At 54.5% G+C, this 25,849-nt stretch overlaps 1 protein-coding gene across 4 annotated transcripts in view; it reads left to right on the forward strand.

The window, feature by feature from the left end:
• NCOA1 (nuclear receptor coactivator 1) overlaps positions 1-25,849 on the forward strand; it is a 187,631-nt gene that overhangs the window by 145,319 nt on the left and 16,463 nt on the right. For all 4 annotated transcript variants that reach the window (XM_042803666.1, XM_042803667.1, XM_042803664.1 and 1 more), the window contains exons 5-13: positions 4,759-4,853; positions 8,438-8,615; positions 10,399-10,578; positions 11,514-11,609; positions 12,707-12,847; positions 13,704-13,851; positions 14,572-15,919; positions 20,559-20,742; positions 23,782-23,967. In XM_042803666.1, coding sequence (XP_042659600.1) covers positions 4,759-4,853; positions 8,438-8,615; positions 10,399-10,578; positions 11,514-11,609; positions 12,707-12,847; positions 13,704-13,851; positions 14,572-15,919; positions 20,559-20,742; positions 23,782-23,967 — 2,556 coding nt within the window. The remainder of the gene's footprint in view (positions 1-4,758; positions 4,854-8,437; positions 8,616-10,398; positions 10,579-11,513; positions 11,610-12,706; positions 12,848-13,703; positions 13,852-14,571; positions 15,920-20,558; positions 20,743-23,781; positions 23,968-25,849) is intronic.

Below are 25,849 nucleotides of genomic sequence, written 5' to 3' on the forward strand. Positions count from 1 at the left end.
GGGCAGCAAGTCCTGCACCCGCTGCAGTATTGGGGGGTGTTGGGTGACCTCGTTGCGACACACTTATTTCACAGTTCAACTCTACCGACCTGATATTTGGGGAGTGCAGGGGACCCTACGGCTCCTATAGACTCCGGAGGCACCCAGGCATGTCCCTGGATGTCAGAAAATCGGGACGTAATTTGAGGAATGCATTAAAAATAGCTCCTCTCTGTGCTGCAAGAGAAAAAAAAGAAAAAAAAAAAAAAAAAAAAAAAAACTGCTTTAATCACGTTTGCAGCAATTAGGTTCCAATCGAGGCCGTCAGTGTGCCGGGCTTTTATTGTGTGATGGGGATTTATGACGACCGAGGCTGCCAAAGCCCCTGCAGCTGGATCCCAACAGCCTCCAACAGCAGCAGCGCTGGGGCTCGTGCTGCTCCCGTTGGTTTATTTTCATGTGGATCTGTCTGTCCAGCTTTATAATGAGATTATGAGCTTGGGGAACCAGGAATTTGCTCAGTGTTTGGCTGTGTCGAGCACAGGGCATGCCTGGCCCGCGACCAATGCTCCCTGAGAGCATCAGCCTGTTGCTGGCATAGCAGAGCTACCGCTGCAATTAATGCTGGAAACAAAAAAAAAAAAAAAAAAAAAAAAAAAGGAAAAAATTGGGATTAATGGGTTAAGGTGCAAACGAGGGGTTTGCTTGTAATGTATTCCTCCCATGCTCGGGATGGAAAAGCTAAAGAGTTGCGTTTAAGCACATTAACTGAAGCGCTTAGCTGGGATGTGCTGACACTTTGAAGGAGTTTTGCATCGCTGGGATGTGCCGCCCCGGAGAGGGCGAGCAGGAGCTCTAAGGGGTCCGTCTGCTCCCAGATCCCGGGGCTGCAAAGGTGGGAAGGAGAAGGACTCGTGCACAAGGGAGACAGTGACAGTGCATCGTTCTGATGGTTAATCCTCCTGAATAACAGGCTCGGAGCTGGCGGATGAAACTATTTCACTAAAGCAGGAGGAGGATCCCGCAGCCCAATTAAAGGATTAGAGCGGAAAGCCAGTGCGCTGCCTCTTAAGTGCATCAATTTGTTAAGAGTAGAAGAAAAAAAGCCATTTCTCATTCTGCGGTACCCACCAGCTCCTGCAGATTTGGGTGCATGGGAAGCTCTCCCATTCCTGGGATTTGGGTGTCTTCCTTGGGAGGGTGCTGCTCCTTCATGATTTCACCATGCAGCAGAGCTGGGCGGGAGGCAGGTATCGCTGCGAGGAGGCGGTTCAGGTGGGATGAACTCTGGTTTCTGCCTAAAACAGGGGAAACTGAGGCCCGCGGGGATGAGGTGAGCTGCCCAAGGGGCACCCTAGCAGGAAGCAGGGCTCAGGTATTTGAGAATGGAAGTCAGACTGTTGCTTGAGCACCCAAAACCTGTGCGTGCGTGCTCAAAACGGGGCGTGCGTTGCCTGTTGGTTTTGGGGCTGCGCCAGCAGAGATGAAGACGTGACCTTTTTCGGTTGATTTATTTTCTAAAGAGAAAAGAGCCGCTGGGTGAGAGGGAAAGCAGAAGCAGAGATTACCCGGTAAATCGGTGGGGGGAAGCTGGCGGCCACTTCTGCAAGAGCAAGTGTTGAGCAGATGTTCTTCCAGGCTTGTGCCTCCTGGGGCTGCGTTAGGAGCGATGCGCGGGAGGAGGGACCACGTCAGGAAAGGGAAACACCCAAAGTCAACTTGAAGACTGATAAAGCCTTGGGAGGACGCAGGGGTGAGGAGTTTCGAGTGACACATCTGTACCTTTTGCAAACACGATTGATGCCGAGTAATAAACCTTGCATCTGATGTGCTGCAAAACAGCAAATGCAGTTTAACTTTTGCTAACAGACAAGTTGGGGGACAGAATCCCTCAGTGCTGCGATGATTGGAAATGAAGACCAGTGTCAAGAGAGGCGAGCAGTAAACCTCCAGCAGTCCTAGAAACCTCTTGGCCTGCACCTTTGGCACGCACGCCACTGTGCTCGATGGATATTTATCTCAAGAAAGCATCTTTTGCCCTCTGGGAATGGGCTGACAGAGGCTGAGCAGAGCTCTTTTATCAGCCTGGTGTGTTGATACAGATGCATACTGATTGATAAACGTGTATTTATTGATGTACGTGAGGGTTTCCAGGTCTTACGCAAGGCACTGTGGTTGAGGAGCCTTTTCCCTTGTCCTGCTTTGCAATAGAGTTCACAACTTGTTGCCATCCCCCTTAAAACCAGTTCAGGGAATTTTCTTCCTCCAGCTCCCAGCACCACACATTTATTTGGTAGCCCAGGGACTACGGGGGTGGCTTCTGGGAGAAGCTGCCAGCAGCTTCCCCTCCATGTCTGAGAGAGCCAACGCAGCCAGGTCCAGGATGGACCTGTCGCTGGCCAAGGCGGATCCCAGCAGTGATGGTGGTAATGCCTGGGATAACGGATGTGAGAAAGGGAAATAAAAAGTGTGGGAGAGCAACAGCAGCCAGGAGAGAGGAGTGAGAAGATGTGAGGGCAACAACCCTGCAGGCAGCAGGGTCGGTGAAGGAGGAGGGTGCCCAAGCAGATTCCCCTGCGGCCCGTGATGAAGACCGTGGGGAGGCAGGCTGTGCCCTGCACCCAGGGAGGGCCGTGGGGGAGCAGATCCCCACCTGCAGCCCACGGGGGACCCCACGCCGGAGCAGGGGGTGGCCCCAAGGGGGCTGTGACCCCGTGGGGAGCCCACGCCGGAGCAGGGGAGGAGTGTGAGGAGTCCTCCCCGTGAGGAGGAAGGAGCCGCAGAGACAAGGGGTGAAGAGCTGACCCCAAGCCCCAGCCCCCTGTGCTGCTGGGGGGGAGGAGGGAGAGAAAGCAGGAGTGATTTAGACCCCAGGACGAAAGGAGCGGGGGGGCGGGGAAGGGGTTTTAACATTTCATTTTTATTTCTCGTTCCCCTACTCTGATTTAATTGGCGATCGATTAAATTAATTTCCCCGAGTCGAGTCTGCTTCCCCCGTGACGGTGATTGCTGAGTGATCTCCCCGTCCTCACCTCAACCCACGAGCCCTCGGTGATATTTTCTCTCCCCGGTGCAGCTGAGGGGGGGGGTGACAGGGTGGCTTTGGGGGGCACCCGGTGTCCAGCCGGGCTCATCCCACCACCCTCCCCAGGAGGTTACTCCTGCCGTGCAGGGAATTGCAGCCTGCAAGGATGGGGCTGCATCCCCCTGGACCATTCACACTGTCCACGAATCACCGGCTGCATCCCAGCCCCAGCATCTCTCTACTAACAATTAACAGTTATAGAGAAAGAGCACGGCTTAATTTTCAGCCACTACGCTGAATTTGTGATTCTGGTACCTGGGAAAACCTTGTACGTGGTGTCAAATTCTTAGAGGGTGAAGCTTCAGGTCATTTTTTTGGCTAGCCCCAGAGAATCTTTGTCATTTTTAATTGAAACTTGCACCAAAGCCACCCATGTGAGCTTGGATCGAGGATGCCTCAGGACTCGGGTGCTGTTTCGCATCCTGCATGGCTGATGATTTCCTTTGCCAGTGCCAGCGGGCACCGACATGCAGTGGGTAATACCCTGCCCCTCCGGCTGTCCCCAGGGCCTTGCGTTTTCCCATCTGAGAGCAAAGCATCTCTGAGGCAAAAAGCACCTGCAATCTGAGAGGTCCCTGCTTTTCCTTTGCTAAATGATGCCCCGGTCAACGGAGCAGGTATCCTCTCCGTCAAGGCTTAGCTCCCACTTGCCTCTTTCTGCTTTTATTCCACCCAAACCATGTGATTAAACAGTAACTAATCTCCTCTTTGCAAATATATCCATAGCCCCAGATGTGCCCAGCTGCCAGCCTCCCCGGGCACTCCCAGCCATCAGGGTTTATTCTCAGCTGTGTCCTGCAGTGTCAGGGATGCCGCTCTCCCCCTCCTTCGCCTCCAGAGAGGCTAAGAGACTCTCCAGGTCGTGGATGGGGAGGAACGAAACGAAACAGCCCTGAAAACGCCGGCGGCACCGTGGCTCACTTGCCCGTGATCACTGGCTTTATCACATCCCACTTGCCACCCGCCTTTCACTGCTGGATTCATCCTGAATTCCTCGGAGGAGCCGCGCGGCGTGGCTAGCACCTTTTGGGGGAGTGCGAGATAAATAACAGGGCCTCCTCGCCGGGGTTTTTTTTGGGGGGTGGGTTTTTTCCCAAAGGGATTATTCAGCACTACAGCATGAGAGTTTCTGAGAGGGCTGGGGCTGGGCCCCTCCAGCAGCAGGACCCGCTCCGTGCCGGATGCTCTCCTCCCGGCCCCGCTGACTCCCAGCTAACTGCTACCCGGGATGCTCCCTGCACATCAGTGGTACAAGCTGCTGTTTTTTTTTTTTCTCCGACAGGTTTCCTTTGGCACAGCCCATTCTCCATTAATTCCTCCCGGCAGTTATTTCTTAAAGTGTTGTCTGAAAAGTTCCAGATCAAATACTCTAGCTTGCGCTAAACTGGATATACCGTTTCCTTTTCAAAATGTTGATTCTGGATGCCTCTTTCTGCAGGCTTCTGCTTAAGATGGGTTTTTCCTTCCTGCTAGTGGTAGACTGTGATCTAATTAGTACCTTTATTTTATAATAATTAATAAATAATTAGAAATTACATTATATCTTCACGGGACTGAGGGATGAAATGAAAATTTTGGAGATTTTTGGCGCACGTCATTCATTGCCTGTATGACAAGCAATCAATATCTTGTTTATTATTCAGTAGCAAAATGGCAGTTCTCTTGGCTGAAAGGTCCCTTTTCCCTTGCTACAGAGAAGACGGCTGATGATGAAGTCCAGAAGTCCGACATCTCATCCAGCAGCCAAGGGGTGATTGAGAAGGAGTCTCTGGGGCCTCTTCTTCTGGAGGTAGGTGCTCCAATGTTGTTGCCGGTCCTGCCAGGCACCCGCCACTGCCCCGAGCAAAGCAATGCACCAAAAAAAGTGAAATACAGAGGAGAAAGGCAACGGGGATGTAGTTGGGATGCTCTAAACCCAACCACATCCCTGGCCTAAGTTGTGGGTAAACTGATTTTAGTCTTCAGCAGGTGGTTTGGAAAGTGTCTTAACCGAGCTTGATGGAGCTTGGGCTTGTTTAAGTCGAAGCTGTTCTGGATAGCTTCTTAATGTCAGCCTTAAAATATTGAGTTTCTTCTAAGTTTCTTCTAAACTGAGCCCCCATCCTCATTCGGAGGTGAGTTAGGTAATGTCGATGGATGGTTTTCAACAGATTTGAATCCTTCCGTCCTCTGGGGAATGGGGAGGGTGTGGAGGGTCCTCTGTGTTGTGGTTGGTATCAGTAAATCAGAAATAATCGTATCTCAGGAGCAAGGTCTGATTTGGACCTGACGGGACCATCTTGTATGGAGAAAGTTATTATATGAGGGTTACTATATTGTATCAGAGGCCCCAGATATAAACTTCAAACCCTAAATTGTTCAGCTGGTAATTTCCCAGGGCATGGTTGGGGTTGGGGCTGGGGGTTTCTAGCACCATCCTACAGCCGCCTCCTTGCATTAAAACCGCCTGATAAAATTACACATTCAGAGACCAAAAGGAAGCAACATCCTCATCTGATTCATTTAATTAACCGTAAGAGCATAATTGCTGACATGACACAGTCCAGCAATTTACTCTGTGGTTCCTGTTGGGAGCCCAATAGCTGAGAGGTGAAATGTGGCATCATTTTTGAGACAGAGAGCCAGCCTGGGTTTTCAGATTTCCTGGGGAGAGAGACTCCCCCCGGCCCCACATCACGTTTTTGGCCTCTTCTGCATCTGCAAAAGAAGTTCGGGGGTCATGGGGAGTTCTCCTGCGCTGCAACGTGTGCTTTTCAAGACCTGCTTAATCCCTCCCCATATCACACTGGTCTCCTCTGAGCCCTGGAATGAAGGTGTCAAAAATAGTAGAACTCTGCAGGAGGTGACTCTGAAGATGGAGGAGTTAATGCAAGAGGGATGGGAAGGGGATTGACATCAAAGGAAGGGTCTGATTTGTGGAAAGGATGGAAATCAGGTGCTGGAAGCACATGGGTGGAGTTAATGGGGAGTTGGCAGCTTGGCTACAGAGGTGCTTGGTCTAACAGAGGCAAAAATGCAGAAGGTGCTTAGAAATCAGGCTGGGAAATGCATGTGGGTTTTAAGGGATGCGTTGGGTGCTAGAAAACAGGCATGGGAATATAAAGTGACACGGGAGAAGGTGGCAGATCCTCAGCAGAACTCCAGTATTTGGGTTATACTGGGAGGAGGCATCCTACGAGAGCAGTGGCAGAGCCAACAAAACCATGAGAGAGAGCAGCAGCCGTATCCCCAGTAAATCCACGTATTTCACAGTGCCGGCTTGGGTACAGCGCTTAAATGATGAACGTGGGGCTGGCTGGCTCACCAGAGCATCGTCCAGCCGGGGTCCATCCCCTCGTGTCCATGTCCACACGTGGGGATCCGTGGCTCACTGTGGCCAGGAGCCCCAGAGGTACCCGGTACCTTGGGTGATGGGGAGCAGGGTGGCTGGGGGCAGAGCAGGGCTGGCAGCACATGGGTAACAGCAGTGGCCCTGGGAAACCTGAGCTCATCAGAAGGAAAATGAAATTAATTTAAGCAGCTAGCTCATGGCTAAAAATTACCCCACGTGCTCGGGTCAGGTATCGATGCATCCTTTCTGTGGTAAGGAACGCCAGAGTGCCTTACTGCTCAGTCAATGCTGCTTTGTAAACAACCTGCCCTGTATTATTTGATTTAAAATCCATGTTTAGATTACGGTTATTATCTACACAGGCTGAGGAATAATTTCCTAATTGGTCTCCTCGGGTGTGAAGATGCTGACTCTGACCTGTGCCCGTGCTATGGGACATCCGTGACTGCTTGAAGCACTTTGAGGATGCCAAGCCCTTCCCATGCTGAGTTTGTTTTCCATGTGGATTGACTGTGAGGAGCAATTAGTGGTTTTGCTGGTCCCCAAGCAATCCGCAGCCTCCCATGCCTAAAAACATTCCCCAAATGACTTCCAGCTTCTTCTGGGTGCCCTGGGCTCCGGTGGGGTTTTCAAACCTGAAAAGGCAGAGATAAAAAAGGCTTATTAAAAAGCATCTCGTTCATTTTTAGGAAGGTTTTTTGCCTCTTCACCTGTTGTTTGAGCTTGACTGCCGTAAGCAATTGTGCTGATAAAGTAATTTCATATTTAAACCGTGGATAAATGCTCAGTGTTGCTGCAGGAGGAATGGGGGCTATAGGGGAGGTGTGCAAGCAGGGTCCCCACCGGCTGCCACCTCGGAGCTTCCCTGCCCCTTCCCTGCTGACCCGGCCCCCCCCAAACCAGCATCACCTGGGGAGAAGGGTGCACGTGGGGGTTTACCATCCAGCCTGGGTCTTTTTTTTGGGCGCCCGAAGTGCAAAGGCTGGTTGTCTTGGCAACAGCTGGGAATAAGGAAAATTGCAGCCAATCTGCCAGAACCATTTTGACAAAAGATTTCTTTCTTCTACTTTTTTTTTTTTCTTTCTTTCTTTCTTTCTTTTTTAAATGCTTCCTGTTTCTTGCACTTAATGTTGCTCTATAGAAAAACCTGATTTTTGGAAACTGCTTTTAATAAAGCCTGGGTGCTCTCCATCAGAGGAACTTTCTGCTGGCACCAGCAAGTGGGAGGACAGGGAGGAGAGGGCGATACTGCCGCTACCAATTTTTGGCCATCACAAGTTTCTCCTGTCCCTGCACCACCTCCCACTCCGGGATATGGCCAGATCTAGTTGCAGGATCACGGTCCACCAGAGCTTGCTGTTGATGAGCAAGATATGTAGAAATTAGACTCCAGGAAAACCAAATCCTGCCTGGATGAAACATTTTAGGTGGTGCACGCTTGCAAGAGCATAAATCAGCAGTCAGCCTTCTCAAGGGCTCCTCGCACAAGCACCGGGCTCTGCAGCTCTGAGCTTATTTTGTAGCATCAGCAAGCATTACCTCCCCAGCACCGCAGCAATGAATTAAAAACCTTGATGGTGTCCTCGTTAAAATAAGCAGAAGACCTCCCCATGTTGTATGATTGAGTCTGGGTTGCGCTCGTCCTCCTCCGTTTGATTGCAGGGCTGAATTTGCCACTTGCATCCTAAATGCATGAAAAAGCCTGTTATTCTGCACGATGCAAAGGCTCTGTCATTCTCGGGCTGTAATTAAGCAAATCAGGCATATGCTTAATTTCAGTGGCTTGCCAAATTAGAGCCTTTCTGACTGCTCTGGCCCTTGGAAGAGGATTGTTTCTCCTCCGCTGGCACCATCCTCAGCGGCAGGGCCGTCCTTAGCCGAGGAGGTTGCAGACCTGAATATGTGTTTAAGCAGATGTGCTGTTATATAACGTAGAGTGGGGATGAAGCCAAGGTGTGAGAGGCAGAGGATGGTTGCCCGTGGTCAAGGAGCATCTCCGGGACCCTCTGCCCACACGCTGCCCAGATTTATTCCCTTTGCAGGCGTTGGATGGCTTCTTCTTCGTCGTAAACCGCGAAGGGAGGATCGTCTTTGTCTCCGAGAACGTGACCAGCTACCTGGGTTATAACCAGGAGGAGCTCATGAACACCAGTGTCTACAGCATCCTGCACGTGGGGGATCACGCCGAGTTCGTCAAGAACTTGTTGCCAAAGTCTCTAGGTAAGAAACCCCTTGAAGTGGTTTTTTTTTTTATTTTATCAGCTGGTGTTTGGAGAGCGCTGTCAAAAGTGCTGTTGCGTCTTCAGTGAAGCTGGCCTTATGTTGTTTTTTATGTATTATTTTTTATGTATTATGTATTATATTTTTATGTATTATTTTTAAGTATATATTTTTTATATCGTTTACTGTGAAATTTAGAGTTATACCCAAAGCAGGTAATGATCCATAAATCTTTGCCTAGTGAAATAAATCCCTACCCGTGAAAAATCAATATTAGATTTTTGAATAAATAGCTGGTGGATGACAATATTCAAGTCACCTTCCCTTGTCTTTTCTCCACTAAGAAAACTTCAGCCTTTGCCTTTGGCTCGTGGGTGGGAAGAACTGACTTGTCTGCCCAAAGCGGGCGGCACGCAGAGGAGCTTTAGGGGAAATAAGGAGGAAGATTTCAAGGTGGTGATTTGGAGGGGACGGAGCCCGTTGGCTTATCCCAGTTCATTTAGGCTGTTCCTCCCAGCCGGAGGAGGGCTTGTCCCCAGCTGATTTCAGAGCCCAAGTATCCAGCACGGGGATGTGCTGCACCTCGGGGTGTGAGCAGAGCTCGCGGGGCCGGCGGTGAGCTCGCGATGGTCCCCTTACGCCGGGCGAACGAACAGCGGCGAGGATGGGAAGGGGCGTCGCGTGGGGAAGGCACTCGCAGGGTGTCGAAGCAAGTGAAGCAGAAGGTTTTATTCCTTGATTGGAGACGAGCATCCTCTGGGTGGCAAACGCGGGTGAGGCCTCACTGATTCCTCATCCCCTCGCACCTTTGAGCCTTTACCAAGCTTGACTTAAAAATAGTGGGTTTTTTAAAAAAATTCACACTTGTCTTCCTTCTGGGTAAATTCAGTGATGTCTTCAACCACCTAAATCTATAGGCACTCATCAGATTGAGCCTCTAGAGGTTCAGGCATCATCTTTCCCTGTTGTTACCCACTTTAAGGCTGGCTATTTTGTCTTTCCTTGGATGTTACAAGTCCCTCAGCTCTTCTCATAGATCAGGTTGCATGATAGCTTCATAATCTGCTGGTGGCAAAATCCCTTAGGTTGCATATGGATATCCATGAAGATGGTGTAGAGGGTTAGAAAAACCAGCTGACTGGTGCCCAGAGGTTTTGGGGAAAAGCCAGGTTATAGCAAAAAAATCAAAGGAGAAGGGTTTTGCTGCTGCAGTACCAGAAGATCTCACTGCTGACTTACTCCAGAAATGAGGAGGAAGCAAAGAAAAAAAATCATTTCCGTGGAGATGCTCGGCTGGGCTTGCTGGAGAAGTCCCGTGAGCGTCACTTCGGAGGGATTTCAAGTACAATGGCAAGAGGCAGGAGCCTTCCCAAGCTCTGGAAGTGACTCAGAGCCCCCCGGCCTCCGTTCCCCCACCTGTAAGACGGAGGTGATGGCACCTCCCAGCGATATAAGGAGCAACTCATAAACGTCAGCGTGACGGCTCTCACGATGACGTGCTGATCTCATTTGGGGGTCAGAGGTGCTCTTAGGGCCCAGCTTGGAGGGTGGGTTGGGGCGTGGGGTTTTCAACAGGCCTGAAGGAACCCCGGGGGCTGGTGGGGAGAGCTCTGCCCCCAGCTCTGCTCTCGGCTCGCCCCTGACCTGGGCAGCGAGCCGCTTGCTTCCCCCAGGCCGGCGCTTTTCCTTCTGTCCCCTTATCCAAGGGTTACACGGGGAGCATGTACACGGCGCGGCCTCCTAACAACCCCTCTTCTCCTCCTTTCTCCACCACCCCCCCCAGTAAATGGAGTTCCTTGGCCTCAAGAAGCGACCAGGCGCAACAGCCATACCTTCAGCTGCAGGATGCTGATCCGGCCGCCCGACGAGCCGGGCGCGGAGAACCAGGAGGCTCGTCAGCGCTACGAGGTGATGCAGTGCTTCACCGTCTCCCAGCCCAAGTCCTTCAAGGAGGAAGGGGAAGGTAAGGGAGAGCAGCCTCTGCTTCCGAGCCTGCGCTCGGGGTGGGGAGGAGGAGTGGGATGGGGCCAGCAGCGCAGGCAGGAGGGATGGAACCAACCACCACCCCGCAGGGCTGGCTACTCCTGGCCCGACGAGCAGCACAGAGGAGACAGCGGGGGAGATGCCTGAAGTTCTCTGTGACTTCTCACTCCCCCTTCCCCTCCGAGCTGATGGCCTCCAGCCATCCCAGCTTCCCTGGCCCCCCAGAGGTGTCTCCAGCGTCGCTTGCAGTCGATGTTCCTTAAGGAAGGAGCAATATTTTATTACCCACCAAAGCCGTCTGGCTGCAGCACCTTCCCAGCAAGTTAGGCAGCTGCCCGACACCCCACCTTGTGCCTTCGCCGCTGCCAGACCGCGGTGCTGCCTGCCCATTTTGGGGCTGAATCAGCTGCCTGCAGGCAGATCTCCGCCCAGGGACGCGGGACAGGCAGGGTTCCCTCGGCGCTGTGGGGGCCGTTGCTTTCCTGCAAGTGCCCTAACTCTCCTTTCGGTGTCCCAGCTATTATTTTTCCAGTGCATTAGCTGGATTAATCCATTGCGGTTTACACAGGAGATCATGACTGGAAGGAATAAATTACGGTATTTTATGACCAAATGCTTTGCCTGAAGCCGACAGTTGCTGGCTTTTAGCGCTGACTTTTATTGTACGATACTGCCAGATCCGAGAAGCCTTTACAACTAATTTCTCCAAGCACTGGAAACCTCTTTTCCAGCAAATTTTATGGAGTTTAGACAGAGCCTGTTTGCTTTGAAGGGCCCGAGGCTCGCTTGGAGTAAACACTTTCAGGGCAGGATGCGGCAATCAAGCCCAGTGGTGGTATTTTAATTAAAATTGTCAATTGTAAGTGGTGGTGATTTTTATGTTCTTGGTCCCTTCTCTTTTTCCCACCTTGGCAGATTTCCAGTCATGTCTGATATGCATCGCGAGACGATTACCCCGACCGGCCGCCGTCACCCCTTCCGAATCTTTTGTGACCAAGCAAGACACCACAGGTAACGTCCCGGCGATGCCGGGGAGTCCTGGCACGGGGGGAGTTGTTGTCCCCAGGGGTCAGAGTCCCGCGGTGCAGCGCAGGACCCCCTCGCATGAGCGTAGCGTCATAATTGTAATGAAAAGGAATGTAACAAAAAGAGAGAGAGGTGGAACCCAAGAAAAGACAAGTGATGCACAGTGCAGTCGCTCACCGCCCGCTGACCGATGCCTGAGCAGAGGTTGGCTCCTCCCGGCCCACTGCCCCCAGTTTCTCTGCTGGGCGTGATGCTCTGTGGCATGGAATAGCCCTTTGGCTAGCTCAGGTCAGCTCTCCTGGCCGCGCTCCCTCCCGGCTCCTTGTGCACCTCCTCGCTGGCAGAGCATGGGAAAACTGAAAAATCCTGAACTTAGGATAAGCGCTACTTAGCAACAACTAAAACATCCGTGTGTTATCAGCATTATCCTCACACTGAATCCAAAACACGGCGCTGTACCGGCTACTGGGAAGAAAAATTAACTCTATCCCAGCAGAAACCGGGACAGGGAGCTGCTGAGGTTGCGGACTGATGGGAATAAAACAGCCATCAAGTTTCGGATTCGCGTTTGCTCTTGGCCAAGTACTGCTTTCTAGCCATTCTGGTGACCTTTCTGGTACTTATTCATCGCCCTGGACTTCCCTGCAGCCTGAAAACCCTTAAAGAATGTTTTCTCTGCTCGTTGCGTCCTGCCCGTGGCTGTAAAACAGTCGGCAAAGCCGCCTGGTGTTTGACGTTGAGGGAGAAAGCAGGTGGCAGGTCCTGCTTGGAGGACCCTTGGGTGCGGGCAAGGTGGCTGGCAGGGTGTCCCACCGGGTGAGGGTGTGAACGGGGGGGGGGACCCCAGCCCCGGTCCCTTTGCCCAAAGGTGTTTCGTGTTGGGTTTCATGTCCTCCTCGGCTGGCCGAGGTGCGCGCAGAGGTCGGCGCCTGCTGCCGAACAAACTCCTTGAGCCTCCACCTCCTCCTGGAGAACCTCCTCGCGTGCTCCAGCCCCTCGCTGCCTGACGCAAACAGGACGCGACTTCACTCCTCACATTTCGGGACCAATTTGTGCTGAGGGGCTTCTCTCTCTCCGCCCAGGTAAAATCATCTCCATCGACACCAGTTCCCTGCGAGCCGCCGGCAGGACGGGCTGGGAGGATTTGGTGCGGAAATGCATCTACGCTTTCTTCCAGCCGCAGGGCAGAGAGCCATCTTACGCCAAGCAGCTCTTTCAAGAAGGTAACAGGCTCCTCTTCCTCACTGGCGCGCTCTCCTGCCGAGCAGTGGGAGCTGCAAGGAGAAGCCAGGGCACAGTCCTCCTTGCTGGATAAATGCTTTCTGGAAAAATAAACGCTGCAGTAATAATCACAAAGTGCTAAAGAGAGAGGGGAAAGGGCTGAGTAACGCTGGAGCTCCTCCAGCTGGGAGGTTCCCTCTCACCTTTCAGGAAATACAGAATTGAGACAAATAGGAGCTAAATGCGATTGTTTTAATTTTTTTTTTTTTTTTTTTTTTTTTTTCCCCCGTGCCGTCCACAAACACCGTCCCCAGAGTCTAAGCAGAAAAAGTGGAAGCTCTTTCGTGAGCATCTTTGCTCTGTCAGCTCTTCTGTGAGCGTCTTTGCTGTGTCGGCAAGGATGCTCACAACGGGGATGGGGGGAAGGCAGGGACGTAGGAGCAGGAGGTCGCTCAGCCTCCGGAGAGCTGTAACTCTGCCAGGGTTGCAGCAGCAGCGGCGTCCTGCTGCACCTTCCTAGCCTGGCCGGGCTTCATCAGCACGGCCGTTGTACGGCTGGTGATTGAGCGATGGCCCCTTGGGAAGCTCTGAGCACGCAAGGATGGATTTAGATGGATTTAGATTTACCCAAAGCAGGACACGGGTTTGGAGCTGGAGAAGCAGCTGGGAGGATTTCAGTGCCAGCACGGTTATTCGTACCCCTCTTATTTTCTGGGCCAACACGAAGTGTATGGTTTTTTGTGCCGGGAAGGTGGTTGTCCCAGGCAGGTTGTTCCTCTCCTCTGCTCCCTCCATCCTCGTAGGGTTCCGTTTCGAGTTTCTAAAGGGGGTTGATGTGTTTCTCCTTGTCTCCTTCAGTGATGACGCGCGGCACGGCCTTCAGCCCCTCGTACCGATTCACCCTGAGCGACGGGACGGTGCTTAGTGCCCACACCAAGTGTAAGCTCTGCTACCCCTCCAGCCCGGAGATGCAGCCCTTCATCATGGGCATCCACATCATCGACAGGTACGTCCCCACCCCGCCACTACCGAGCTGTGCCAGCCCCTGGGTGGGTGATCCAGGAACCAGAGTGCCTGTTCCCTACAGTGGAAGGAGGATGCACTGGTGGTTTGTGATCCTTGTTAGGAGACGTGAGCCCCGTGGGGGAATCTGAGGCTGAAAACCAGCGTGCTGGCAGCTCTGTTGCTCTTGATTATTCTTGTTTTGCGAAGAGGTGGCCCCAGGAGTTCAGGTGGAGGTTTATAGACGTGCTTCACATTTCTGCCTTGCCCTGGAGAACTTAAAATATTTGGGGAGGGAGAGGCTCTGACAAACTGGCAGAACAGGGAGAGGTGAGGCTGTGGGCCTGGGCCGTGCTGGGAAAAGGCGAGGGGGCTGGGGCGGAAGGGAATGCTGTTGGAGCACGGTCCTCCTCCAGCCGTGTGGCAAGGTAAGACCCAGGGAAGGTGTTGCCTTCGGGGTTTAGCCGGTGAGCGGCTGCTATCCCGAGCAACGTCACATTTCTGGAGAGATGCTAACGCTGCTGCGCTCCATCCGTGCTACTGAAATGGATCCAGGAGCTCTGGTAGGAGCGAGGACGGCTGAGACCACCAGAGCTTGCGAGCTGCTGCTCCCCAGGCTTCAGAGCTCTGCAGCGTGGTCGGCGGGGCAGGAGCTGCCTGAGCAACACGAAAGGTTTGGGCAAAGCCTCTTGTGACTTTTCCTCTCTTTTTTCGTCTCCCACAGGGATCACGGTATGCTCTCACCCCAGGAGAACACTAACCCTGCGATGTCCCTTCCCCGGGTCAGCCCCTCACTGAACCCCAGCATCTCCCCGGGGCAAGGCATGGCCCTGCCACCCTCCATCCCTCCCTCCAACGGCAGCATGTTGGCCACCAACGTGAACCAGCAGCCGGGCGCCGGCCTCCACAACAGCAACTCCAGCACCAGCCAACCCAGCTTTGGATGCTCACCCGGGAACCAGATAGGAGCCAACGTTGCCTTAAGCCAGGGACAAGCCGGTCCCCAGAACAGTAACCACACTTTGAACCTCAATAGCTCCCCCATGAACAGTCCAGGGATTACCCCACCGCAGTTCATGTCTCCGAGGCATCGGGTCAGCCCAGGGCTGGTGCCCAGACCCAGAGTGCCCAGCAATCCCTTCTCACCCACCATGCCCACCATGCACTCCCCCGTGGGCATGGCCAACAGCGGCAGTGGGGGCAGCTGTGGCACCGGTGGCACCAGACCCTTTCCCAACGCCCCCCTAAACTCTATGCAGGGCTTGACCGAAGGTCCCAGCACACCGGTGGGCTACTCCACGCCGCCCCCCGTGCTGAGACAGCTCAGCTCCCAGAGCTCGCCCGGCCGCCTCGCCATGCAACCCCTGAAAGCAGAGTCGAAGGACAGCAAAGAGATCGCCTCCATCCTGAGCGAGATGATCCAGTCGGACGGCGGGTCGGGGGACGGCAAACCGCTGGACTCGGGCGTGCTGCACGCCGGCGACCGGCTCTCGGAGGGAGGGGACAGCAAGTGCTCCCAAGCCACCAGCCATAAGCTGGTCCAGCTCTTGGCCACCACGGCGGAGCAGCAGCTTCGACACGCCGACGCGGACACGAGCTGCAAAGATTCGTTAGCCTGCGCAGGCACCGCTGGCACCTTGGCCTCCAGCAACCCTCCCAGCAGCACCTGCCCTTCCTCCCACAGCTCGCTGACTGAGCGGCACAAGATTTTGCATAGACTCCTTCAGGAGGGCAGCCCTTCCGATATTACAACCTTGGCCATGGAGCATGAGAAGAAGGAGAACGCCCCGAACCCCGCCACCACCCCCACGGCTCAGAGCCAGCTGCCAGGCACCCCAGACATCAAACTGGAGCCGGACGCGCTGAAGAAAAAAGATGTCAAGGATCACCAGCTCCTACGTTACCTGCTGGACAAGGATGAGAAGGAGCTTGCTGCAGCCCCGGCCCTGAGCCTGGATGACGTGAAGGTGAAGGTGGAGAAGACGGAGCAGATGGAGCCCTGTAACACGGCCCCGGTGCCGCTCCCCAAACCTCCTGCCGCCGAGGACGTCAAGCTGGAGACGCAGGGCCAGGTGAGTTGACCCACCTGCATCCGTGCTGACGGGGCGCTCTCGAAAAGTCGTGTTTTGGGGACAATTTCCCCCAAACCTGCCGGCGTGCTCCCTCCGCAGCAAGGCGGTGGGGCTGGGAGGAAGGTGGGGAGATGTCCCGTGGCCGCTGCAACCTCCTGCGCTAGCGCCGCCTTCTCCAGCACCGGTGCTATCCCCTTTTGTCCAGACGTTTCACGTTTTGGCAGCTCAGATCTTCAAGGCAACGGTGGGAAGGGGAGGGTGAAACGTTACCAAGGTGTGTAAAATTAAAAAAGAAACCTGGCACATCGCTGCAGGCGGTGGGCTTGAGTGAGGGAAAAGACCACGTGCGTGTTGCCATGCGAAAAGGCTTCTTAATTCTGCATCTCTGGGCACATTCAGGGCTCGCGTCTCAGGGAATTTTCAATCCCTTGCCTTCTTGTTGGCAGAGATTAGCAATTATACGGGCCTTTTAGTTATCCTGAAAGTATTATTAAATTGAATAATCCAGTGACAGATCTCTGCAATAGAGATTTGGGTGTATAAATATTCATTACGCGCAGCTATGAATAGAAGAGATTTCTTATTTTTGAAAGCCAGGGGAGATGGTAACACGGATAAGGCTGCTTAATCCTTTTTAAGCAAAGAGAAGAGAGCGGCTGACATGAAGAGCAGGGCTGATCGCCTGCTCCCTGACGGCGGCGAATAAGGCTGCCGGCGTTTGGAGATAGGGGATGAAGAACAGAGGGCTCGGAGAGCCTCGAGTGACAAAACGCGCAAAAAGTCGCTCGTGAGGTTGCACCAATAAGTCTCTTAATGAGGTTGAAGGGCTCGGTGGGCTTGGGAGTCGCTGTCGGTTGTCCTGTAGGCGAGTGGGGATCGAACTCCTTATCCCTTCCTATAACGTGCTTTCCTGGTGCCATCGGCTCGCTGGGGGGGTACGTGCTCCCCCCGTCATCTCCCGCTTGAGATCCGTCCAGACGAACGTGCCTCCGGATGAGGAAGAGCCAAGGCAAGACGGGCTGGTTCCGGGAGGCCCACGGGAGCTTGCGGGTGGGCGGCGAGCCCGCCGTGGAGCCAGGAACCCACCGCGATGCGCCGGCGAAAGGCAGCGCCTCCTCCCCGGGAGCTGCACGGAGACCCCCCCCCCCCCCACCCCCCCAACCCGCTTTCACGGAGCCAGGAGCCTGTCGGGGCGCTCGTTTGTAGCCAAAACGAAGCCAAACGCCGGGGCACGGGAAGACCTTCGCTCGCCTGGTCTCCCAGACATCCGCGTGCGGGATTCGCTCGGCGGCCGGGGATGCAGGCAGGCTCTTTGCTGACCGTCAGGGACGGTTCCAGGCACTCCGTCCTTCAGAGAGGGCAGAAAGCCCTATTAATTAAACGAGGCTCTGCTAGCTAATTGTGCTCTGTTCGCACACAGAGCTTGGAGGACTCGAGCCTGGATGTGTTTATAAGCCCCTCTCTTGCGCAGCTGGAAGCAGACGAGCGTTTTTTAGGCTCCTTCATGGCTTTTCAGTTCCAAGTATCCTTCCCCAGGCAGCTGGAGAGTGTCAGAATTATACGTTGGACCGTATTGAGTGGTTCCAAAGAGTTAATAAAAGAGGCTGGAGAGGGTTTGCAGAGTCTTAAAATGCGTTTTCTGAGGAGTGAACAAGCCTTCGCTGCTCAGCAGCTAAGGACAGAGTTTCATTTCCACGTGTTTTCTGTTACAAGCTGCTTTGCTGCAGCATGGGGAGGGGAAGCTGCCATTTCAAATAAAATCTAGCACTTGCTAGATTTTTTTTTTTTTTTATCTCATGTGTGATTATTTTAAGAATCGAAATGTCAATTAGGAGCAACGTTAATTGCGGGGCAGGCTCTGCAGTTTGCCTTCTGCCTTGAAGGAGTTATTTCCTGTCCGGATTTGTCCTATGGGAATGCCCCAGGTTTGCTTGGAGCGACCTAGTCGTGGGGCGAGAACAAAAAAAAAAATATTTGGGAAGGGCTAGGGAAGGAGCTAATCGGACTTACAAGGGTTACAAAAATAATGAAAGGAAAAGAATAAGCAAGGTTTTGGAAGAGCTCTTCGTCCCTGTGTGCTTCAAGGCATGAGCTGAACTTCAGCTAGGTGAAGAGGAGACTTTTCTTCAGGTCAGATTGTCTTCTGTCTGCCCTTGAGCGTGATGCTGGGGAGGAGGCAGCGCTGCCTGGGCCTGGGAGTGCTCCACCACGCGTGAACGGTGGAGTCCAAAGTCCTGGATGCCTCATCGTTGGAAGTCTTCAAGGTCAGGTTGGACGAGGCTTTGGGCAACCTGATCTAGTGAAAGATGTCCCTGGTTTGCTGGGTGGGCCCCAGCTGGAAGCATCTCTGCCCTCCTCACCGAGCTGTCATCGCGCACGGGGCATCCCGTGAGCTGGCGGGGCGAGGGAGGAAGGGCAGAGATGAGATGCTGCCTCTTGGTTTGCCTTTTGGTTGGCTCTCGTTTCGGTGAATTTCCTTCTGCCGGGAGCTGGAGATTTGGTGGAAGAAGAAGCTGTTTGGAAATATTCAGCCACCCCGAGCCTCCATCCCTCACGCCGTGGGTTTTCGCACCCATCTGGGGACAGGAGTAGGTCGTGGAGATCTGAGCCTTCTCCAAGCAAGACTGCATGGGTTGAGCTGCTGCAGCCCTCCAGCACCATGCGTTTCCTAGACGTGGAGGAGAAATAAAATACCTCTTAAAGTGGGCACAGATTCCAGGTGGAAGTCCAGGTGCTCCAAAAACACACCCTGCTCCCACCACGTGTCCTTCATTCCCACCTCCCCGTTCTCCAACCTCTTCACATTCCCAATGAGCAACACAAGAGAACTTGGCTGCTCCTGTTTTATCTCCACTTACCATCCGTTTTGGATGCTCACAGCTGCCTCTGTGGCCTTCTTCCCCCTCTGCCTCCAAAATTCCCTCCCTGCAAGAGGAGATGGAGTTGAGGAAATGTATTTCTGCCCTATCAGAGATGTCTCCCATTTCCTTCCGTTCTCTTTGTTTTGCAAACTTGAGCTTTAAAGAAATTCCGCTTGGTCGAGAAGACCAATATTTGGAACAGTTGAGACATGCAAACTTCTGCTGTAGCAGTTGAATTTGCTGCATTTAATTCTCTCTGTGAGCCTGGCTTCAGGAGGATATTCTGCTTCCCCAGGCTCTGGGGTTAGGATTTGATGGAAAGGGTACAGGGAAAAGAAAAAGACTGGTTAGTCCGCTGTAAATTGTAAAATTGATGCCTGCTGCTTGCAGGGCACTTTTCCTCATCACCGTTGTCTAAACATCATTTAATTCACAAAATGCTACTGCAAAGGAAAAACAGGCACGCGCCCTGTCACGTATATTAAAAATACCAATTCATCTACCCAGGTGCTACCGTGAGACTGTAGAAAAGGGGAAAAAAGAGCGGTGAAGGCCAAGAAGGAAATCTCTGCCACGGCAGGGAGCGTGAGCAGGGTCGACTGGGATTGTCACCGGTTCGGAGGATTTCATCTGAGATCTGAAATCTTTCCAGCTAGGATTTAGGGAGAAACTTCCCATGATTTCTTCTGGCCGGGGACAAAGCTGTCACCTTGGTGAGAGGTCTTTAACGCCGCTCCGTCGGCCGGGGAAGGGCAGGGACATCCCGGGGATGCCCAAAGCCAGCGGCCTCCCGGGTTATTTATCACGGGCAGGGGCTGTCGGCTGCAGCCCCGGGTCTCAGCTGATGGCAAAGCCTCTTGTCGAAGCCAGGATGCCAGTTCCTGCCAGATTTCTCCATCTTCTCTGGACCGGAGCTTCATTCTCTCTAGCAAATGCACAGATTTTCCCTGGTGCTATCAAGTTGTCTGTTAATTACCCCGTGTTAATGGCCAGGCTTTCCCTAATGCCGAGGGATGGCTCTTCTGGAAGCAGTATGCGTCCTTAGGTTTTAAAGCATTTAGCTTCCCTTGGGATATTTTTCTTTTTAGCCAAAGCTCATTTATCTCAACCCCTTTAATCCCAACCTGCTGCTTTACAGCACCACTATTACAGCCATTGGTGCAAATCCTTTTCCCAGTAACTTTCCCATTTATTTGAGTCCCCAGGCTGAACATCTACTCTTCCACTCTTAGCCATGATGAAGGCTGGAAAAGCTGCATGATATTTTACTATCCCATTGAGGGTAATTACATGCCCTAGGCCGGCGTCGGTTTTGGACACTTGTTCCAAAAAGTCACTTCTGTTTCTTAGGAAAGACCGTTTTTTATTATTATAATTACAGCATAGGCATATGTATATTAACAAAGCAAATTATCTCCCGTTTTAAATAGCTGGAGGTTATATATACAGTTAATAATTACGCTGATTGCAGCACAAGAGCATCTCGAAGCTGTTGCCAAGGTCCTGGCTCGGGGGTGGGGACCCGTGCGAGGAGGAGGGGACAGTCCTTGTCCCCCCAGGGTCAGCATCCAGCCGGGCAGAGGGGTGCGGGGCCGGTTCTCTGCCCGGGCGAGACGCTCGGCGTTTCGGCAAGCGAAGGGATGCGGGGAGAGGCGGTGGGGCGGGGGGGGGGGGGGGGGGGGGGCCTGCGTGCTCAGTCTCGATGTTTGGGCTGAATCACCCACCCGTGGTGTGTTTTTGTTTTTGTTTTTTTTTTTTTTTTCCCCCCCCCTCCTCAGTTTGCGGCCGAACTGGAGCAGCTGGACCAGCTCCTGCCCTCGCTGGAGAAGGCGGCTCAGTTGCCCGGTTTGTGCGGACCGGAGAGGAGCGAGAGCGGCGTGGCCGGCGTCGCCGTCAAACCGGAGATGTTAACGACCCCCCTGCAGCCCAGCACCGCTGCCAGAGCCCCCGCGGGACTCAACCGTACGTGTCGGTCCCCCGGGGAACGCCGGCGCTCACCCCCCAAACCGGCTCCCTGCCGGGGGGTGGGAGGGAAGGGTCCCCTCCATCACCGGCTCTGCTGGGGTACCACCATCCTCCGGCCGGCCGCGGTGACGCTCTGGGGGGCCCTGGGCTTTGCAGGCTGGTGCAAGGCTGGTGGCAAAGACCCCCGCTGTCCCCCCGCAAACACAAACCACCGCGATGTAAGAAGACGGGCTACAGCCCCTCCGAGACGCGGGCGTGGTCACGAGGGAGCAGGCAGGCTCAGCTGGAGGTGTCCGAGGTTTCAAAGCAGCGCTGGCGCTTCCAGACAGGGCTTTGAAATTTAATACGTTCAGGTGTAGCATCAGGACCTTTTTCCAGGCACCCAAAAAAAAAAAAAAAGACATGATTTTTCCCCAAAGTGAGCAGTTTCATCAAAGAAAAAAAATTAGAATTTCTCTCCTAAAGGAGCCTGCAGGAAAATAATGAATTTCTCTCCGGAAGGAGCCTGCAGGAAAATAATAAATTTCTCTCCTGAAGGAGCCTGCAGGAAAATAATAAATTCAGGGTGTTACGTAGCAAAAGCGTACGTGGACCCTATGGCTGGAGGCTCAAGCTGGGGTTTCTCGGGGTGGGCTTCCCCGGGCTGGGCAGTAGCAGAGGCACAGCTCTTCCCAGCAAACCGCCCGCACCCGCCGTGGGGAAAGCAAGCTTTTACCAATCGCAGCAGAAATTTGCCCAAATAACTGCACCCGGTGGCTCCTGCCGTCGCGGCGTGCTCGATCAGAGCCCACGCCACTCGCCTGCCGGGACAGATGTCCCCATGGCACAAGGGACACTCGCCTGTCCCCTCTGGTACCACGGCATCCCCCGGGGTGACGGAGCCGCTCCCGGCCCCACGGGGCTATTCCCATCCCGTGCTTGATTTTTCCTGGATATAATTAATCTGTCGCATCCCCCGTATCGCTGCCGCTGCAAATCACGCTGAGTCTTGAATGCTGAAGTGCTGCTTTCAGAGCAGAGGGAAGGAAGAGCGAGCAGCAGGACAGGGCCCAGCATAAACCAGTTTGCTGCTGGTCCCCATCCTACCCAAAGAGGGGTAGTTTGTCCCTGTTATTTATTCAGCAAATGGAGATGAGGAGGTTTTGGGTCCCAGCCCAGCAAGAAGCCCACGAGGCAGCTCTGGCAGGCAGGGCTGGAATATTTTGGGAGGACTCGGGTTGCAGAAGCAGGGCCTTTAAAAGGGGAGGAGCATCGTGGGAGAAGGAAAAGCCACGCGGTGGTGTGAGCACAGCCAAAATCCTGCCGTGAAGTGGGGGGAAGCCCACCTGGGAGGCTGCCTTTGCAGTGGGCTCTCGGGGGGGTGGGGGGGACGACTCTCGGAGGGCAGCGCAACATCGTGCCGCCGAGCAATGGCTTGCAGGTCTTTAACCCAGCCCCCCCCCCCCAAAAAAAAAAAAAAAAAAACCTCTGTGAGCTGCTGACAGGCTCTGGAGCAAAGTGCTCTGGGTTCAAATGTTGCCCTGCCTGCGATCAGTCACAGGGTTTGGGGTCTCCTGAGTTGGGGTGTCGTCTATCAGCAGATGTACAAGGTTGGGCGTGAGAGATGGGATGGCAGAAGGGCGATAAGTGAGGGCTGCGTTGACCCCGGCGGCTCCGGGGAGATGAGCTGTGCCTCCCCCTCCGTCAGGGAAGGGTCTGGGGAGTGAGAAGGAGCTGTGAGCCCCAGTAGCTGCAGCCGCGGACAGATTCACCCGTCATCTCCGAGCTGAATTCATCACGGGGCTTATCGCTCCAGCCTAACGGTTCCTTGCCAAGGACCCTTTTGTCCCAGGGCTGAGGTGGCTGGTACCTTCAGCGGCAGGGACACTCGGAATGCTCTGGCGTAATTAATCATCGATTCAAATACGAGTGGGGAGGAGGGCAAGCACGCTTGAAGCAGGGGCCGCAGGGCGAGCGCTTGAAATACCAACTGCTGCCCTCCTGGGTTACAGCGTCTAAAATAGGGGTTGCAGCCGGGGAGCTCCACCACGAGCCTCGCGGAAGGCGCTGCCGTGAGGTTTAACTCGTGCCGGGCAGCAGCCCAGCACCCCAAAGCCCGTCCCCGAGGATTTAGAGGTGCTGTCTGGCTGGGAGAGGGGTTGCCAACGGGCAGAGCTAGTGGCCACCCGCTTGCAAGGCTGCCTCTTCAACGTTCATTTTTCAGTTCAAGGCGAGCATTTGAGAAGAGCTCCCTGATGGCAAGCTGCAGCTGAACTTGCAAAAAAAAAAAAAATCTAAATAAAAACTAGAATATTGCGAGGCCTAACAACTTTTTAATGGATTTAAAGCCAGCCAGGTGATAGATGAGAGCTGCACAGGGAGGAAGCCAGCACGGGGAGCATCGCTGTTGAGGCTCCCCTCTAGCTGCCAGGCAATAAGGGGGGGGCACGGCTCCTGCGCCGGGGTCACCCCCAGAAGGAACAGAGTCTGGTTGATGTGGCTACATCGAGCAAGAGAGCTGCCCTTCAGCTTCTGTAATTCACTGTGATCCCAACACCCTCCTTTCAGCGGTGTTCAACATCTCTCTCTACACGTTAGATGGATGTAACCCCTGTCCCCCACCTTTTTTACATCAGTTATTTTAAATTTTTATGCCCAGAGGATTATTTTAAGCTCCAGCTACTGGTTTGGGGGGGGGGGGGGGGGGGGGGCAGGCAAAAGGATCCCCTTACCGTCACACAGCGTGGAGCAGCACGCAGGAGCTGGGGTGCTGCCCCGGGGGGAGGGGGGGGCTGTTGTCACCCAGGGTGGCTCCCCCAGGGTGGCCACAGGCGACCAAGCCACGCATGGAACCGAGCCTTCTGCTTCGGGCAAGGTGACATCCCACCACGATCCCCTTCTCGCCTTCCAAACTTACCGACGCCGGCTCCCTCCCTGGCAGGGCGAGGATTTTTACCGAACACCGGTGATCTCGCAATGAGCCTTGGGAAGAAACCTGACTTGGGCTTTTTTTTTTGTTGTTGTTTTTTTTTTTTGTACGATTCAATGATTCTCTAGCGCTGAACAGCGGGCAGGGCGTGCAGGCTGGTCGGACCCCATTTGAGTTCTGCGACCCCCTGGAGCCAGCGCAGCTGAGGCCGGTTCCTTGCCCTGCGAGCAACGGCAGCAGCCCGCACGCCCGCGGGCCGTCCCAGCAGGGCAGGGGCACGGTGACCGCACCAAACCCCTTCCCGCCCGACCCAGGTACGTACAGCCACGCAAATCCTCCCCTCTCCACCTTCTCCAGCTTACACCGAGGCTTTCCAGGGGGTCCCACGGCAGAAAAGGCGTTGCAGGGTGGAGCTGGAGCATCGCTCTTCACCGGCAGCTTTTCACAAGCAGCGAGCTCCCCAGCTGTGCTTATTCTCTTCTCTCTTCTCGCATCGGTGTAGTTTCGGGCAAAAGAAAGACCTTTCTGTCTTTCCTGGTTCATGGGAAGGCTGAGCCTGCTTGTCCAAGCAGTGATACTGGCTCCCCTGGCACTGATTGAGGTTTAATTTCCACGAGACCCGGAGCATGGGCGCTGTGTTGGGAGAAGAGCTGCAGAAACAACCGTCTCGCCTCACCTCGCTGAAATCGCCGACGGCAAAACCCCGCAGACCTCACGATGAGCCACTGCAGCAGCCTGAGCTCCGGAGAGCTGTGGATGCTGATTCTGCCCTTCTCCACCTCCCTTGATGCTTCCCTCGATGCATCAAGCGATGCTAAACATCATCTGGAAGAGGGACCTCGCTTGCCACCGTGCGCTGGGGCTGTAAAGCGGCTTGACTGCGGGTGCAGAAACCAAATAACCCAGATCTCACCTCCTCGTGATGGTAGCGTGGGACTAGAAGAGCTGCTGGATTCATCCGCTGTCCTCTCCGATGGTGGCCAGGCTCCGTGAGAGCATCAGCCCTGCGTCTCGCTCCCCATTTGCCTTGGAGCTCGGGCCCCACTCGTGGAGTGGGATTGCCACGCTCCCCACCAGCCCACAGATGCAGGATGCACGCGGCCAGAACTCCTTGCAATTCTGGATGGCCCTGCACACCACCAGTCCCTCTGAAGCACGTGAAGGTCTTGGTTTGGGCGGTTTCTCTTGAGAAGGGGAGCATCACGCAAGAGCTTGCAGCCTCCTCTAAGTCCCCTCCAGGAGGGGAGGCAGAAATCAGCCCTGCACATCGTGGCATCACAGCAGTTGCAGCTACATCGTGTTAGCATTTTACACTCTGCCCTGATACCCATTAAGCCATAACCAGGTCCGGCTGCCCTGAGAAGGGTCACCCACACTCCAGTAAATGAGCCACCGCTAATTGATGCTCCGCTTGGCAAAACCCACGATCACGGAATCACAGACCGGTTTGGGTTGAAAAGGACCTTAAAGCCCCCCCAGTGCCCCCCCCTGCCCCGGGCAGGGCCCCCTTCCCCCAGCCCAGGGGGCTCCCAGCCCCGTCCAACCTGGCCTTGAACCCTTCCAGGGAGGGGGCAGCCACAGCTGCTCTGAGCACCCTGGGCCAGCGCCTCACCCCCCGCACAGGGAAGAATTTTTTCCTTAGATCTAGTCTGAATCTCCCCTCTGTCAGTTTAAAAATGTCCCCCCTCGTCCTACCCCCACGCCCTGACCCAGAGTCCCCCCCCCACCTCTCCTGTCCCCCCTTTAAGCCCTGGGAAGCTGCTCGAAGGGCTCCCCGGAGCCTTCTCTTCTCCAGGCTGAACCCCCCCAACTCTCTCAGCCCGGCCCCCCAGGGGAGCTGCTCCAGCCCCCCCAGCATCTCCGTGGCCTCCTCTGGCCCCGCTCAAGCAGCTCCGTGTCCTTCTGCTGCTGGGGGCCCCCGAGCTGGCCCCAGCACTGCAGGGGGGTCTCCCCAGAGCGGAGCAGAGGGGGACAATCCCCTCCCTGGCCCTGCTGCCCCCCCTGCTCTGGCTGCAGCCCAGGGCACGGGTGGCTTTCTCGGCTGCGAGCGCACATTGTTGGGTCGTAGTTTTCCCCCCACCAGCACCCCCAGTCCCTCTCCTTGGGGCTGCTCTCCAGCCGCTCCTCGCCCAGCCTGGATTTGTGCTGGGGTTGCCCCGACCCACGGGCAGGACCTTGCCCTTGCCCTTGTTGAAC

Source organism: Tyto alba, unplaced genomic scaffold, assembly GCF_018691265.1.
Source record: "Tyto alba isolate M040663 unplaced genomic scaffold, T.alba_DEE_v4.0 Super-Scaffold_40, whole genome shotgun sequence".
NCBI classification, from domain to species: Eukaryota; Metazoa; Chordata; class Aves; order Strigiformes; family Tytonidae; genus Tyto; species Tyto alba.